Source organism: Coenobita brevimanus, chromosome 18 (assembly GCF_032717465.1).
Source record: "Coenobita brevimanus isolate Jiangsu-jjx chromosome 18, ASM3271746v2, whole genome shotgun sequence".
Lineage (NCBI taxonomy): Eukaryota > Metazoa > Arthropoda > Malacostraca > Decapoda > Coenobitidae > Coenobita > Coenobita brevimanus.
The window spans coordinates 9,049,190-9,066,270 of NC_136971.1; the positions used below are offsets into that span (position 1 = coordinate 9,049,190).

The 17,081-nt window shown below is 39.7% G+C and overlaps 1 protein-coding gene across 1 annotated transcript; it reads right to left on the bottom strand.

Annotated features, from left to right (window-relative positions):
* Positions 1-1,377: 1,377 nt before the first annotated feature.
* Positions 1,378-14,469, bottom strand: LOC145391357 (uncharacterized). The gene is made up of 7 exons (XM_080265954.1): positions 14,412-14,469; positions 10,384-10,505; positions 8,333-8,448; positions 7,078-7,250; positions 4,564-4,757; positions 2,904-3,014; positions 1,378-1,560 (listed from the first exon to the last, which is right to left on the bottom strand). The coding sequence occupies exons 1-7, from the start codon at positions 14,467-14,469 to the stop codon at positions 1,378-1,380; spliced, it is 957 nt and encodes a 318-aa protein (XP_080122080.1).
* Between the last annotated feature and the right edge of the window lie 2,612 nt (positions 14,470-17,081).

The following is a 17,081-nucleotide window of genomic DNA, read 5'->3' on the forward strand; positions in this document are numbered from 1 at the left end:
CCAACCCAAACGTAACTACCACCAAAAACACACCCCAAAAAATGTCCTTTGTATCTGGACATATCCCTCAAACACACTTGATGCGTACCTGAGACACACCCGATGCGTACCTGAGACACACCTGATGCGTACCTGAGACACACCTGATGCTTACCTCAGACACACCTGATGCGTACCTGAGACACACCTGATGCGTACCTGAGACACACCTGATGCTTACCTCAGACACACCTGATGCGTACCTCAGACACACCCAATGCTTACCTCAGACACACCTGATGCTTACCTCAGACACACCCGATGCTTACCTCAGACACACCTGATGCGTACCTCAGACACACCTGATGCTTACCTCAGACACACCCGATGCTTACCTCAGACACACCCGATGCTTACCTCAGACACACCTGATGCGTACCTCAGACACACCTGATGCGTACCTCAGACACATCCCAAACACACCCAAAAATAAAACAATATATATCAATAGAAGTGAATGGATTATATAGAAATACACTGAAAACTATTCAGACTGAATGTTAATTAGAAGTTAACTGATACCCTGTATAATAGTTAAACTAGTAAACAATACCAATACAGTATTATCATTATATCATATTTATTGTTATTATTATTCCTGTTTATTATTATCATTATTATTATTATTTTGTCTGCAGGTAAGTGTAAGTCCACAGTACTACTCTCTCTCTCTCTCTCTCTCTCTCTTATTATTATTATTATCATTATTTAGTGGTAGGTGGGGGCGCTCGCCATCCACTCACTCGATGTAGTGTTGCTCTGGGGTGTCTGCCCTTTCCTCTCCCCCATCTTATTTCCTTCCATCCTCTTATGTCTTTCTTGCCCTCAGTCTTTCCTCGTCCTTCTGCCTACGGGTGACTTTACACTCCCTCTTCTGTCTTTCTTTCCTTCATTCTTTCCTCTTACTTCTGCCTGTGGGTGACTCTACACTGAGTGACAAGCCAAATGGTTTCCTGTACACCAGGAAACCATTTACTACTCTGGGTGGCAACCATATAACCAAATTTTGGCGCCTGGTGGCTTAGTGGTTAATTACGGCGGTCCAATCGGATTGAGCCGATGAAAGTTTATATCCAAGGGGTGGTTGGGGTTTATTGCTCATGTAATGCCACTCAGGGATGACTGAGGCTGGTCACTCTCATCTTAAATGTCAAGACCAACTTGCATAGCCCCGGGCTCCTACGCTCCTCATGGGGCAATGTAGGATTGGATGATGGATGAATTATTATTATTATCAATTATTCTTTTTTCTTCTCTCTAGGTAAGGAAATGTCCATAGTAGCACATTTTTAACCACCTCCCTCCTTCCCTCCCTCCCTCCCTCTCTCTCTCTCTCTCTCAGTAGGTGTAAGTCATCCTGTATTTATTAAGGAGGTGCTGCTTTGCTGTGATGGGCTGGTAGGTGTTGGAGCCGTCAAGGGGGCGAACCAGGGTCTCTGCGTTCGGTTGCACGAAGAAAGCAATTGACTGGCGGGGGGACTGACGCCTCACCTCCTCCTCTGGGATTATCACGCGGTGCTCCTGGGAACATCATTATAATCATTATTATTATTATTATGAGTGTGTGTGTGTGTGTGTGTGTGTGTGTGTGTGTGTGTGTGTGTGTGTGTGTGTGTGTGTGTGTATGCGTGTGTGCGTGTGCGTGTGTGTGTGTGTACAGAATAAAGTGTGAAAAATGAGAGCGACAGTGTGTGATAAAGTGTGTGAATAATGGTGTGAGAATGTGAGTGTGAGACGCACAGGGAATTTAGAGTGAGTGTGAGGAGAGTTTGTGATATATGTGAGAGCGAGAAATAGTGTACTGTATGTGTGTGTGAAAACATGTGTGGAAAATGTGGATGTATGAGAAATTTTAAAATGATTGAAAATAAAGGGGGAAGGGGGATTGAGAGAAAGTAGGAAAAGTGAGCGTGTGAGAGAGGAATGTGTGAGAATGGATCGAGTACCGTATGTTAAAAAAAAAAAAGTTTGATAGAAAAAGTAAAGAAAGTGGATGAATGAAGGAAGGAAAGAGTGTGTGGAGTGAGTGTGAGAAAGAATCCAGCGTGTGTGACGGATGACGAATTTATGCAACAGGGTCATGATGGTGATGATGATGATAATGATGATGATGATGATATACAAGACAGCGACGATTAATAAGCATGTGCAATCAGTAAAGTAAGTTTCCTTAATATTCGACCACTTCTACTCATGTCCTCAGCTGCCTAATAGTCCTAAGCTGAGAGAGGCTTGGTATGGTTTCTCTGCACAAAGATGATTCCTTTTTCGATAATTCGTCACAATAGGAAAGTGACGAACATACCTTACTTGTGAAGTAAATGTAGTGAAATTATAGTCGACCTTTTGTCTCCATATTTATTTTATTTTTTCTAGTGGTGAGAAATAAATAAATATACGAATGAATAAATAATGCTCAAGGTAAGCCAGTCCTCCAGAATCAGGTCTAACGTGGCACCCGTAAAATGCATTAGGGAATACAATAACCCAGTCAATTTATCTTGGAGCTAACAAACATAAATATGATGTACACATGAAGAGATTAACAGAACCCTGCACCGTTGATCGTATTTCCCGACTGCCCAGAAGTGAGGCAAATATAAAAGTAAATAAATCAATGTGTCTCGGAACCAGATAACTTTATTCCACTCGGGTTCCTATGACTCACTCTTAGTTGAATACAATCGTCTGGTGTTCGCTGGAATAAAGAGAGAGAGAGAGAGAGAGAGAGAGAGAGAGAGAGAGAGAGAGAGAGAGAGAGAGAGAGAGAGAGAGAGAGAGAGAGAGAGAGAGGTGGGGAGGGGGTTATTCAAAACCATCATTTCAGAATAACAACAGAAAAACTATTCAAACTTCCAACTTACCGTGGCTACATATTTTCCACTTGTCCAGAACTGCAGGAGGTCCCCAGCGTTGACTAGGATGGTCCCCGGGATGGGCGTGGCGTCCACCCATCGCCCTTCCACGTCACGCAGCTAAACACATTAACCTTCCATTATTATCGCCCACATTTACAAGGTGGAGCGATAATGTTTTTACCTGCCTCTGTGAATGTATATGTGTGTGTGTGTGTGTGTGTGTGTGTGTGTGTGTGTGTGTGTGTGTGTGTGTGTGTGTTTTCCAATTATATCTCAAGAACGGCTTGAGCTATCAGCATGAAACCTTCAGGTATCAAGATATGGCCAAAATCTTGGACGAATCCGAAAATGGGCATTAGAAGTCAATGTCAAAGTCAGCAAAATGGCTGCCAAAGGTCAACTAGCTTTTATCGCCCGACTTTAGCACCATTATATCTCATGAACGGCTTGAGCTATCATCTTGAAACCTTCAGGGTATCGAGATATGGCCAAAATCTTGGACTTGGCCAACAGCATAATTTAGCGGGCGATGAGCATTCGGGTCCCGAATACTTTTCTTTCATTACATTTAGCTACTGTAACTTATCAATGAACGGAAGATAGTTACGCATTTTTTTTTTTTTTTAAATAATGGGACAGCAGTTTGCAGTTTGTATTTTTGGTGATAAGTGACTTCCGTGTCCCATCCCTAACAACAGCTCATTCCTGATCTTGCTTTACGTATCCCTGACTCTCCTATTAGTTCATTCATTTTGTATTCCTCCCTTTTCGTTTTCTTTCCCATTTCTCCCTCGTTTCTTTTTACTCTTCATTCTCTTTCTCTACACCCTTCAACCTTCCACCCTCCCCATCCTTCCCTACCCTCCTAACTTACCTATTCAGTGGGAACTAGAAATTCCACATTAAATCGTCCATAACCTCGTCAGATCTGACCTAACAAAACTGAACTTGACTTATTCAGTGCAACTAAACAATTTCCATTCAAAATTATCCATAATCTAATCAGACTTAACCAACGTTAATTCCCCCTATACGAACTAACAAAATCATTTGTAAATCATGCCAAAGATTACCTAACCGACCTTGAAATATCTTTCATTAATATAAAGCTTGAAATAGTATGTCTCATGTAACCTACACTAAGCTACATTAGAACAACCTAACTTCACTTACTAAAACTTCACCTAACTGAAGCTAATCTAACACCATCTGCAATGATTTTATCCAACTCAACCTTATTTAATCCCACTTAAACCAAACTTAACAAAGCATAACATGACATCATCTAACCAAACCCAAACAAACCTGGCGTTTTCCTATGTCGTCCGTGTGGTGGTGATATTATCCATCCAAATCTGATCTATCCTCACCCAATATAATTTATCCTAACCTCCTATAATCTCATCTCATCTAACCTAACCCAATTATACATGGAGTCTTCCTGAGAGCGCAAATCATCCTAATCTTACCTAATCCACAATCCTAAGCTAATATATCTTAATCTATCAGGACCTCACCTCATCCAACCTAACCCAAGCAAACATGGAGTCTTACTAGGTGTTGCAGTCCATCCTAATCTCACCTAACTCCACTTATCCTAATAGGTTAATGTACTAGTATCCTGACTTCCCATGACCTTATCTCAGCTAACCTATCCTAAACTGACCTGGAGTCCTCCTATATCGTCCTGAAAGAGCAGTGTGATGGTGCCGTAGTCGGTGTGAGCACCGCATCGGATGGTGTTAGGCGGGACGGTGGCGGGCACGGTGGGGTAATGGTTTATCCGCAGCAAAGTCATCGATTCACCACCGTTCGTGAAGAGCTCCTCGTGGGTTGAGGTGAAGAAGTCTCGTTCCAGGTCTGAGAATGTAGTATGGATGGGGCTGTGTTTTAGACGGCACCTCTTCCTCAGCGATATTTTCTGTATATTACATCTCAGTAGTCTTCTGTATGTTACTGATGCACAGCATGTCCGTATTAAATGTGGATGAATAACATAGAATATCAAGGTGTAAAGGGCATAACAAATCGCTAAGAAGAAGGCGCCACAGAGAGTAAGATGCATCTTGGAATCCGACCCTTAATCGGACCTAGGTAAAGTTTTTGACATAAATGCTGATCGACCCCATAATCATACACAAAGAGAAAGCTGCAATGACTTTTGAATCCTAAAGATAAGAAATCAACAAAGTTTTTCAGAATATTAAGCAAGAATGTGGTGGCATATTACGGCAAATGTTCCTGCGGGAAATCTAATATATTCACGGAGTTACCTGAAAAATTTTAATAACTAGCGAAAGACAGCAAATTTTAAGAGAACTGATGAGTTCTTTGGATGGCTTAATCTTTACCTCCTCCAGGTCATTAGAGGAGGTTATGTACTCACCCGTGTCTATCTGTCTGTCTGTTTGTCTGGTTGTGGACGAGAGAATTCAAAAAGTTGTTATCGGATTTATGTCAAGTTTGGTGGATAGGTGGACAATGGGTCATGGAAGAGATTACAACATTAGATTTTGAGATGGATCCGGATCCGGATGTAGGATTTATTTATTTATTTAGGAATATTTATTTATTTATTCTTAGCGTCAACATGGGTCTGCGCTCCCTCACATCCTGTAACGGAGCAAAGTATCATCGCAGAATTAAAGAATTAACTGACTGACACTGTGACACCATAGAAGTATCGGTGTGGTAGGAAAAAAGACTTATCACAGTAAATCTGAAAGCTTATTGACATTGGCGGAGGTATGCACTCTCTGAGTGCTTTCTAGTTCGCTATGTATTCACCAAAACTTGGAAAAGCAGTCATTACTCTGACAGTACATTAGATTGTTATTTCTGAATAATGTTCCACTTAATGTTAACACTCCTCCTTTCAAGAGGTATGAATCTCGGGTCTGGTGTAGTACTACTATTGAGTTACTGGTGGTAATGTTATTTCGAAATTTCTAGTCCTCGAAGAACTGGGGCTTTGGGGAAACAAAAAATCGACCACTATCATCATCATTATCATTTTATTATTTACCTCCGCCAGGAGGTATATAATATTTACCCCGCGTTGGTTTGCTTGTTTGTTTGTCTGTCTGCCTGTCTGTCTTTCTGTCAGTCTGTCTGTCTATCTTTTAGCAGGATTACTCAAAAAGTTATGAACGGATTTCCGAGATATATATATATATGTATATATATATATATATATATATATATATATATATATATATATATATATATATATATATATATATATATATATATATATATTTTGAGGGGTAGAGTATGGCCCAATGAACAGTCGATTAGATTTTGGTTGTGATCCGGAATAATTTGTTTGTTTGTTCACAAACAAAATATCTTCATTCATATCCAAACTTTCATCTGATTGTGGACTACACTTCCCAGTTCTAAATTTAAACCTTTGGTAAAATTCAGACTTATAAAATTCATTAAAAAATATTAATAACTCAAAGTACGATCATTTTTTTAAAGTTTTTCAATCTCATACTAATGATGTTTAAGGACACACAATTCTGCCTGTCAGTAACATTTTCATGAGGGTTGGGTAAGTAGGTTTGTTGAACAAGTGCCTATAAAATATTACAAAAATAATGTTTTGGTGTAAGATTCATGTAATTGAAAAACACTCAACTAGTCGATTCATCTGATCTAATACATCATAATAGAGATATTTTATCTGCTTAACCTTATCTCCGCAAAACGGATTTTGTGGTTACGCCCTTCTAGTAACGGGCGCCTCAAGTGTGACTAAACATACGATCAAACTGTAGAATACACTCGTGGAGCGTGTCGATCGCACAAATCTAGAATGACACTCTTTTTTTATGTAAGCATGCGACCAGAAGTCTCAAATGTGTCTCAGTCGGTGAAGTGAAGCAGAGGATTTCTAAGGCTGGAACAATGGATGAAAGGATGTACGAGCTATTTAATGGGCATTCTCTTGACAGTACTCCTACTTTATGCTTTTTTCCTCATGTCAAGGAGCCTTTTCATAATAAAATGATAAGAAGAAGCATCAAGTAATAAAAATAAATGTTAAAGAAGAAGTGATAGGTTGTCACTTAATAGGCTGGTATGGAAAAAGTGTTCAGAGCTTTTTAATATGATGAGAAGATGCTTGGGAGTCACCTAACCCCATACGAGATTCTCCTGCGACCTCCAGCCTTACCAATAGCGATGGCTAAGGCGGTGAGGACGTTGGATACGAGGGCCCAGCAGGAGGCGCGGAAGGTCTCCAATGCCATCCTCATCTCCGGCACCTCCTCGTCAGGCAACGGGTAGCTCATGTCCTTCACCTTAAATGCCTCACGCAGCTCCAGGAACTTGGCCGAGGCGTCCAGGCTGTCGGGGAGGAAAGGAACAAATCAACTTATGGCGTCCTTTGGTTCACACCTAACGTGGTGAGAGCAACTGTGTGTGTGTGTGTGTGTGTGTGTGTGTGTGTGTGTGTGTGTGTGTGTTTCTTCGTAGAAATTGCAACTCCATGCTCATCTGAGTGTGAACCCAATAGACTGCAGGCTGAAGTTTCCCTCCTCCCGCAATACTCCATCCTCCTTTCAGCAAGACAGGAAGGGAATTGAGGGACGTTTGCATAACTGAACAGCGTTGCCAGCTGGTCATATCTGTGCCATCACGTGAAGGCGTCCCTCTACAACACTATTACTATGCTAAACAAACCACAACAGCTGCCCTGCACAGGCCAGACAGGGGCATGCGGCTCTGCTATAGTTCATTTACTTTAACACTGCAGAGATTTTAGCCTTCTTGCAACCTATGTCCCGAAGCTCAGTAGCAGAATAAGACAATGCTATGGTCCTGCTCCTTTCCTGGACACTTAATTGTGATTACCATCATATTCTAATGTAAACTATTGTTGCAACTAAGCATTCAAGATGGGCATATGGCAGTTGTAAGCCAAGTTAGAATAAAAATGGTATAGTGGAGACAATTTCTGATCCTCACACCACAAAAGGTGTCCCCCAAACAGATTAAAATCGTCTGTCAGTAACGAGAATGAAATCAGACGGAGCCTTGGTAATGAAATGGGATATCAGTTTTTTTTTTTTTCTTAACTCCTTCACTACAAGACACCAAACACCGTGTATAGCCAGCAGGATTGTTGGCAAGATTAACGCCTTGGATTGGTGTCACCTCCCCATTTTGACCAATACTTGTTGCCACCATGAAGCTTTACTCAACTTAAGAGGAAAAAAAAAGTCTAGTACTAAAGGGGTTTGTGAGGGCTAGATCTACCACGCCCGTTTGGAAAAAAAAAAAAGTCTCGAAAGCTGAATAAAATCGTCTGAAGATAGCAAGAATAAAATGAGAAAATAAGTAAGCGAGTAGAAATGGTTAGACTAGATCATCTCTCTCTGTCTCTCTCTGTCTCTCTCTGTCTCTCTCTCTCTCTCTCTCAGACGTACTTCTCCCTATCCACGGCTACATAGCCATGCATCTGTGGCTGTCCCGCCTCATACTTCAGCTTCGCCTCCTTCCCGAGGCTGAAGAACTTGCTGGCATTCGAGAACACCGCCTCCACCTGTCAACCCAGACGTCATCGTTAGAACACGGAACATAGAACACAGAACATACATCACGGTTAAACCACACTTAGAACATAGAAGATAGAACATAGAACTCAGGCCACAGAACACAGAACATAGAATAGCTAGAACACAGAACGTAGAACACATTATAACATGCATCACAGTAAGACCATAGAACAGAGATTTACAGTTAAAGAGAATTAGAACTAGAACGCAGTTACAGCATAGAACATACATCATGGTTGGAACACTCTACACGGTTAGAACACAGAATACAGATGGAACACAATTAGAGCACAGAAAACAGAACACAGAACATAGGTCCTTAGGTATAATTAGTGGATGATAATACTAAATGGTTTGCTAGGAAAACAACTCTTTTAATCGACTTACAAATACACATTTGAATGATGCTTGGGTTTCTAACGGAACTGGAACTCATTAAAAGGTCTTTATTTGAGTATGGTATCCATATTCGTAGAACGAAATGTCCCTTTAAAATGAATTTTGTAGGCCTAGATGTTAACTGTATAATAAACTATCACATGTCATTTTTTTTTACTTTAGCTCGGAATTAGAATTCGGATAATAACGATAATAATAGTGGTAAACTATGTGGCTGGTTATCTAAAGAGAAATGAGGCAGTAAAAGACCATTGTGATATGGATGTGGAATCTTCTGATATATGATTTGGCCATGTGGAGAGGATGAGGAATGAGAGACTGACTAGTAAAGTCTACATGAGTGAAGTGGAGGGGGAGAGGGAAGGGGAGACCTAGGATGAAATGGAGGGATGGAGTGGAGAGAGCTATGCGAGAGAAGGGTGTAAATTGGAGGGAAGGCATCCAAATGGCAGAGGACAGGACGACGTGGAGGTGATTTGTTTGTGGCCGTCCCTTAGGGGATTACGGCGTTTTGCAATACATGGATAGATTGACTGATTGATTGATTGAATGAACATGCATAGTAAAATTCAGGCCAGTCAAAGAAATAAAGTCGTAAGGATATGGCAATAAGCATCGACAAAAAGAACACCAAGATAAAACTGAGGAGAAAAAAAAAAAACCCTCTTTAGAAATGCAAAATATTAATAGATAAAGAATTGTTTTAGGTCAAAAGCGTTATTCATATTTCATTCTTGCCACCTCAAAAAAAAAAAAAAAAAAAAAAAAGTGTTATTCGGCTCAGGACTGACTTTTCAAACTGTTAGAGCTGCATGTAGGCTTCTTTAACTCCTTCACCATCACCTAAGCTGAATATAATCACTCGGTCGCAGGAAGAATAAACTGCAAATAATGTCCTCAGACTGAAGGGGCCTAGGTCATCAATAAGAAACTGAACAAAGAGGCTGCTAGAGAGCGAGCAGCGCGGAGAACCGCTGGTATGTGACATGTTGGAACCTTTATAAAAAACGAAAGAACGATGTAATACAATATATATCACGAAAGAAGAGGTCCTACAACACTCCGAAGATACCCAAAGCCAACAGTGGAGAAAATCGATTACCCCTTGTAAACTGGGGATCAAAATACTTAATAAACTGAGTGCGCCATGGTGTGAGCGATGTCCCTGGATTTTTACTGTCATTGATGGAACACCTGTAATTGTTGGATGTGATCAGTCTGCATCCCAAAATACAACGTGGAGTCAGCAACGATATAAAGATCACACGTGTACTACCGCCACCGCATGCTTCAAAAATTATCGCCAAAACCTGGATTCCGGTCCACACCTTGGCGCTCTCATTTTTGACAACACAGTGCTCAGGCCTACTCCCGAGAAGGCAGGACTGGAAACAGCCATCCCTCCTACTGGTGAAATGGAAGTCTTTCCTGAAAGAGAGAGGATGATGATGGTGATGATGATGTTAAAAATAGTTACAGCCAATAAGTCAGAGTGGAGAAAGCCTTGCCACCCACCAACCCACCTGTTGGCTGGGAATGCCGTGGTTCTTGAGGTACACAAAGCCCACACCGGTCAGGGCCGCTCCCAGCTCCTTTGCCACCCGCTGGAGCTCATCCTCGCTCGGGCCCCCAGCCACACCCAAGCCTGCAGAAGAAGAAAGATTAGACTTCTGCCTATCGACTGCGCAGGGCTCATCTAGATGATCAATTTTTGCATAACTCTCCGTCTTCCCCCTACAACACTAGCGGCAACAGTCGAAGTTACATCCAGGTCCCCAGTTGTACATCTGGGTAAACAGGGACAAAGGGAAAATAAAATACGTCCAGCAGCTTGACTGATGCGAGATTCTAACTCAAGTCCTTAAAGTAGGGAGTTGGGTATCCTATCCAATGAACCGTCCCCCCCCCCCTCAACTCTCCCCTGTGCCTGAAGGAGGGTTCCTGCCGAGAATGTGGTAAAAACTTTATTCGAAACACATGACGAAGAGTTTGAAGTCAGTACCTACTTTAGGTACCAACTCATCTTTTGGAAGTCTCTCTCACTCACTCTCTCTCTCTCTCTCTAATATCCTTCATCTTCTTTCTTTCTTTTATGTGAAATGTAGGTGGTACGGAATGTGTGTGTGTGTGTGTGTGTGTGTGTGTGTGTGTGTGTGTGTGTTCCCAAAGTAAAATAACCTCGTCTAACCTGACCAAACAAATGATAATGCATACAGATCGCACAGTGCAGCAACAATGAAGCCTGACAATTGCAAGTAAAACACCTCGACCTCATCATAATATATTTTTACGGGGGTCGATGGGGTTAGTTCAGTTTCTAAATACACGTTCTCAGTCACTTACAACTCAAACTATATAAGAAACAAAATTGTGAAAGAAAAGGAGCCACTGACCTAGTTTTAAAATATTACAAGCTTAATTCCCTTGTTAAACCTGTCATCATTGGAACTGCTCAGTATTGTATTCCAGTTTATCCAGACGATTTTACATTTTTGGGAGCGAGACATAAGAGCCTGAGTGTTAATGCAGTCACCAATAAACCTCTAGTGGTTTGTTCGCCATTGAGGCCGAAGCCCCTGATCGTTAAAGCATATATATATATATATATATATATATATATATATATATATATATATATATATATATATATATATATATATATATATATATATATACCTTCATATGTATACTTTAATTATTTTCTATTGATTTTTTAATATTTTATAATATAACGGTATATTTTTTCGTTTTTCATATAACCCATAAAAATACGTAATTGAATACAAACAAAAACTAAAACTAATAAACCTAACAGGCAAATCTCTAACCTACACCAGATTCTAAAGATACAAATAGGTAAACTACACTAATGGGAGAAATACCTGTACCTAGAGAACACCATCGACTGAAGATAATTAGGTCTGTTTTGGCGCAAGAATATTCATTAAAATCATTGCAATCATTCCACTTAAGCAGTAAACGTTTAATTCTCAAAGTAATTCGCCTAAGAAGAGGTGTTAAGAATCCTTCCTAGCCTGGTACAATAAGGTTTTTTTTATCACCCTCTTTCTTAGTTATCTATCAGTTATTTAACTCTAAGCTATCTATCTCACCCATCACATTATTTGACCCAAAACTACCTCACCTACTGCAGCTTCTTTAACACTTGTATGTCTATTATATATTTTTAGTAACGACATAGACTGAACAGATAACGTATAAGGGTATATTAACGTGTCAAATTAAAAAAAATGGACTAGTAAGGATGAGTTGCCAAAGAGCCTATTATGCTTACGGTATTAAATGAACACACAATGACAGGAGTAAATAAACTGATCACGTGACCGCAACACACACACACACACACACACACACACACACACACACACACACAGAGCAGCGGGGACATGACGGTCAATAGTTTAATTCCTACACTCCAAGGACGTAATTTTACAGCACAGTCACCAACAAAAGTAGTGTCGCTTGTCCTGCTCCTCTTTTCATGAACTTAGAAAATCAGGCTCGTAAAACCGCAGCGACCTACACGGATGACATTGATCCATAGATAAATAAAGTCATAAGTCTTCACCCAGTTCCAGAGAAAGGAAGTTCCTCTGATCGCTCTGATTACAGACGAATAGCTATCACATCTTCTCTTGGTAAAGTTTTTGAGACTGTAATTAATAAGCACATGGTTAAACGATGAGAATGAAGTCGCCAAAAACTATGAAAGCGAAGCACCTCATGTCCGGGGATCGTTAGTGAGAGACAGGTGCACAGAGCCGCTCCACTTAGAAGTGATCCCACATCTAGAAAAGCGATTGTACGACCATCGTTTGAGAGCAGGGCCGCCGACAGCCATCACCAGACTCTGGGCAAGATTATCAACAATGGGACCCCCTTCTCCTGAAAACTGTGCTGAATATACGAGTATTGTACTCTATGTCTAGCTCACGGTTAAAGTGTTTCCTAACCAGTGTGTAATGGCACACTGATGTACTGCCCAAAGAATTCTGGTGTGCCATAGCACCTTCCCCTCATTCTCTACAAAACAGCGATAATAACTACAAGGAAATTATAGTACATGTAGGCTATATTATGTAAAGAAAAAGAAGAAATACTATTGTGTAATGGAAAGAAACAAATGAATACATTACATTATCCTATGATTTCATGTATTCATGCAGTAATTTATATATGCAAATTGCACTCCATTCACTTAATATAGGATATATGTTACATTTTCTTTCCACTTAACACTATCTTGGAGGTATCAGGCCCCCCGTCTGGCCCGGGCGCCGGGGATTGTCCCCATCTACCTCTCCCCCCTCTCTTCGGCCCGATTTGACCGGCGGGGCTTATCTGATCGTATCTTGCTGATTAAGACTTCTTGAACGCTTTAATTATTTTTCGTTTTTTAAAATTATTTTTCGTCTTTTACTTCGTGTATGTATGTATGTATGCATCTATGTATGTATGTATGTATGTATGTAATAGGATAGATAAGGAGGTATGTACTGTAAGTAGGCAGGTAGATAGGTGAAAATCAGTGTCGATCATGTGGATGATGTGGAAAATCGTTGCTACCAATATAAAGTCGTGAGCCACTTCTGCAACGGGCTGCAGCATGCATTGAGCAAGGAGGCCGGAGTTGTGAACATTTGCTGTAAATATGAATGACGTACCAGTGTCTAGCATATTGTATGATATTGTTAATAAATCTCATTGAAATGATGGACGTCTCATTTACAGTCCCCTGACTCCAACACATCCAGAGCAGATCTGTGGAGTGCTGTAACTCCCAAACTATTGAGATTTCGCAATATGCTCATTTAGGAATTTGCATTCAGTATCGTCTCCGGAACATCCCCCCCTGATTTTTGCTACATATTTACTGAACACCCTGTATACTACTGCATGTAATTCTACATGTCCATAATTATTATCATATTAATGCCTATATGTATGTATGTGTATATGTATTTATGTATGTCTCAATTTACCTCTCTTCACAGACATTTTTATTCATTCTTAATGTTTCATTCTTTTTCTTTTAATATCAGAGTTTCGTCTCACGCAATGGTTCCCATCCTATAGTTCAACAATTCTTGGTTCAGAGATCCCCAATTTCAGGACTTTGTGTTGGTCAGTATCATGCAAACGAAGGACCAATGAATATATTTGGTAAGCTTGAGATGTTATGATTGTACGTTGATGATTCATGTATGACGGAGGGAGAGGGTGTTACCTAAATTAATAAAATTGTTTACAACTTTTCAGCCTGTCCATAAAACAAAACATGGCTTTGGCACATAGTATACTGAACACTGTGCTGCTATGACAAGATTGAATGCAATAATTATATAAATGTGAAGAAAAACTACATTTCATAATCAAGAGATGAAGCCGTCATTGGTCGGATCCGACAGCAGAATTTTTTTACGGGCTTCTTTCTCAAACAGAGTCTAACTTCCAAACAGTGTTTAGTAAATTACAGTAAGTGATAAGTAACCCATAACACCTAACTTAGAATCAGTGTTTAGTTACTCACCTAACTTGCCGAGGTCGACGATTGGGATGGTGGTGGTGTCTGGCTTCTTGCTGGACATGACTGGGGCCGCACTGAGGGTACAGAGCTTCATGAGATACGGAGAAAGGTTAATGCACTGTGTAGTATGTACACTGTGGGTTAATGGATACACAGGTAAACCGAAAGAAAACGATAGATCGACACAGAAAGAAAGGCAAGGAGAGATAGGAAGACTTAGTTACGGGGTATGTCAAACTTCGAGATAAATATATGGCTTTATACGGTGATGGTGGTATTTGCAGTGGTAGTGGTAGTTGTGGGGATGGTTGTGGTGTAGTGGTGGTTTTGGTTGGGTGCAGTGGAGGTTGTGGTGATAATTAATGGTTGTGGTTGTAGTGGTGGTTGTGGCAGTTATAGCAGTAGTGATAGTTGTGATAACGGAGGTGATGACAAACGTGGTGGTTGCAGTAAAGGGGATAGTTGTGGTAATGGTGATAGTTGCGGTGGAAATGGTCTTTGTGGTCATAGTGATAGTTGTGATGATAGTGGTGGTTGTGCTAATATTGGCAGGTGCAGTAAGTGCTATTTGTTGTGACAGGGATACTAGTTTTAATTGTGGTAGTAATGTTAAAAGTGACTGTTGTGGTGGTTTTGGTAATTGTAACTGTTGTGGTGGTAATGGTAGTTGTAGTAAAAGTTGTGGTGGTTGTGGTAGGTGTGGTAACAGGGATAGTTGTGGTGGTTGTGGTAGGTGTGGTAACAGGGATAGTTGTGGTGGTTGTGGTAGGTGTGGTAACAGGGATAGTTGTGGTGGTTGTGGTAGGTGTGGTAACAGGGATAGTTGTGGTGGTTGTGGTAGGTGTGGTAATAGGCATAGTTGTGGTGGTAGTGGTGGTTGTGTAGGTGTGGTAATGTCATAAAAGACTTTGTAACTCCTTTGTAGTTACTTGTAGAGAAGTTATATATATATTAGACTTGTGGACGAGCGGTTGTTATACTTGAGTAGCTTTGTAAGTAGATAATCTTCTTTCCCATTTGTCACTCAATGACAGGAGAGGTAAAGAATAGTATGGGACTATTTTTATTTTTCTTGGAAATATTAACAAGTCTCTCACACAGAGCGAAGTATAGAGTCCCGCTAGCTATCTCCCTATCTCTCTCTGTCTCTCTCTCAAGTTGCTAAGCCCTTCTCCCTGCGACCTGTCTGTTCTATGGCTAGCTTCCTTCTGAGCTCTCATTCCTAAATTCTGGTGAAACAGGAGACGTATCACGTGTGTTCCTTGTGATTGGAAAGTTCTAGAAGCCTGTGTGTGAGTATGTGTGTATGTGTGTTCACCTGGTGATCGCTGACCAACTAACTGCATCATCTCCTGACTCCTACTTCCTAGTCTGTCGTCAGCTTTTCCTCAGTGTAACTTGCAAGATCATTTCCCATTCCCAGGCTCTATCTATTTATCTATCTGTTATGATTTGTAATTATAATATGGAGTCCTAATATATACTCGGTCACGCGAAAATGGCGTACCATCGACAGTTAATAGTCATAACATATTAATACATATTATATACACATTATAGTGAACTTATAAGCTAATTAAGTGAAATACATAATATTGTAAAAGTAACATAATTGTATGAATATTGTATACATATAATATTCATAGTAAATAGTGATTATTCAGTAATATTACATTTTAAACAAGTTGTATACATTTTGTGAGATGTGTATGTATAACAGACATATGCATATAATTGTGCAATGGTAATACTGCTAGGTTATACAGTGCATATTGAGTTATCACTTTAGTAATGTCTAATATTTCACCTAATTTGTATGATGATACTGGTAATACAGAATTGTGCTATAGTTGTATGACTTATAATGTTGTACTAACATTGTGGTAATATATAATTGTAACATTTTATGAATTGTTACAAAATATTGTGGTAATGCATAACTGTGTTGGCTTTATAATTGTAGTTACATTGTGTTAATGCAATTGTTACATAAGTGTCTTGGCCTTATAATTGTAGTTAAAGTTACATAAAAGTTACATCTTGTTAATGCAACTGTTAATTGGCAAAGTGTAACATAATGCAATCGTTTGTCGTTACATAACTGTTACATATCGTTTTTAGTTACATAATTGTAGTTAAAGTTACATAAAAGTTACGTCTTGTTAATGCAACTGTTACATAAATGGTACATATTGTTTGTAGTTACATAATTGTAGCAAGTGTAACATAATGCAATCGTTTGTCGTTACATAATTGTTACATATCGTTTGTAGTTACACAATTGTAATAAGTGTAACATAATGCAATCGTTTGTCGTAACATAATTATAATATGGAGTTACATAATTGTAATAATTGCAGTCCTAACATATGCTGCGGTCGATGATATGATGTGTCATGCCACTTGCTTGTGGAGACAACAATTTGCTTTTTTGTTTGAAGTTGATGTGGTATTTTGGCATATGTAGTAACACTTACACTTATTTTCATTTGTTTGTTATGTGATCTTACTCTATTTCTCTCTTTTTTCTTTCTTACTTTTTCTTTCTGTCTTTCTTTCTTTTTTTTTTTTTTTTTTATGTATTGATTTCTATAGTTTGTTTTTCTTCGCTTGTGTACGCTTTTTCTATGTTGTTAATGGTTGCATAACTACTGGCTAATTTCCTTGGGATAC

What these genes read in the sequence shown, in the direction of transcription:
- LOC145391357 (XM_080265954.1), bottom strand. Translation starts at nt 14,469, where the DNA reads ATGTCCAGCAAGAAGCCAGACACCACCACCATCCCAATCGTCGACCTC. An exon ending in ACGATATAGGAGGACTCCAG is followed by an intron (nt 3,015 to 4,563) that starts GTCAGTTTAGGA and finishes TAATGTGTTTAG; the next exon opens with CTGCGTGACGTGGAAGGGCG. An exon ending in GTGGAAAATATGTAGCCACG is followed by an intron (nt 1,561 to 2,903) that starts GTAAGTTGGAAG and finishes TGATGTTCCCAG; the next exon opens with GAGCACCGCGTGATAATCCC.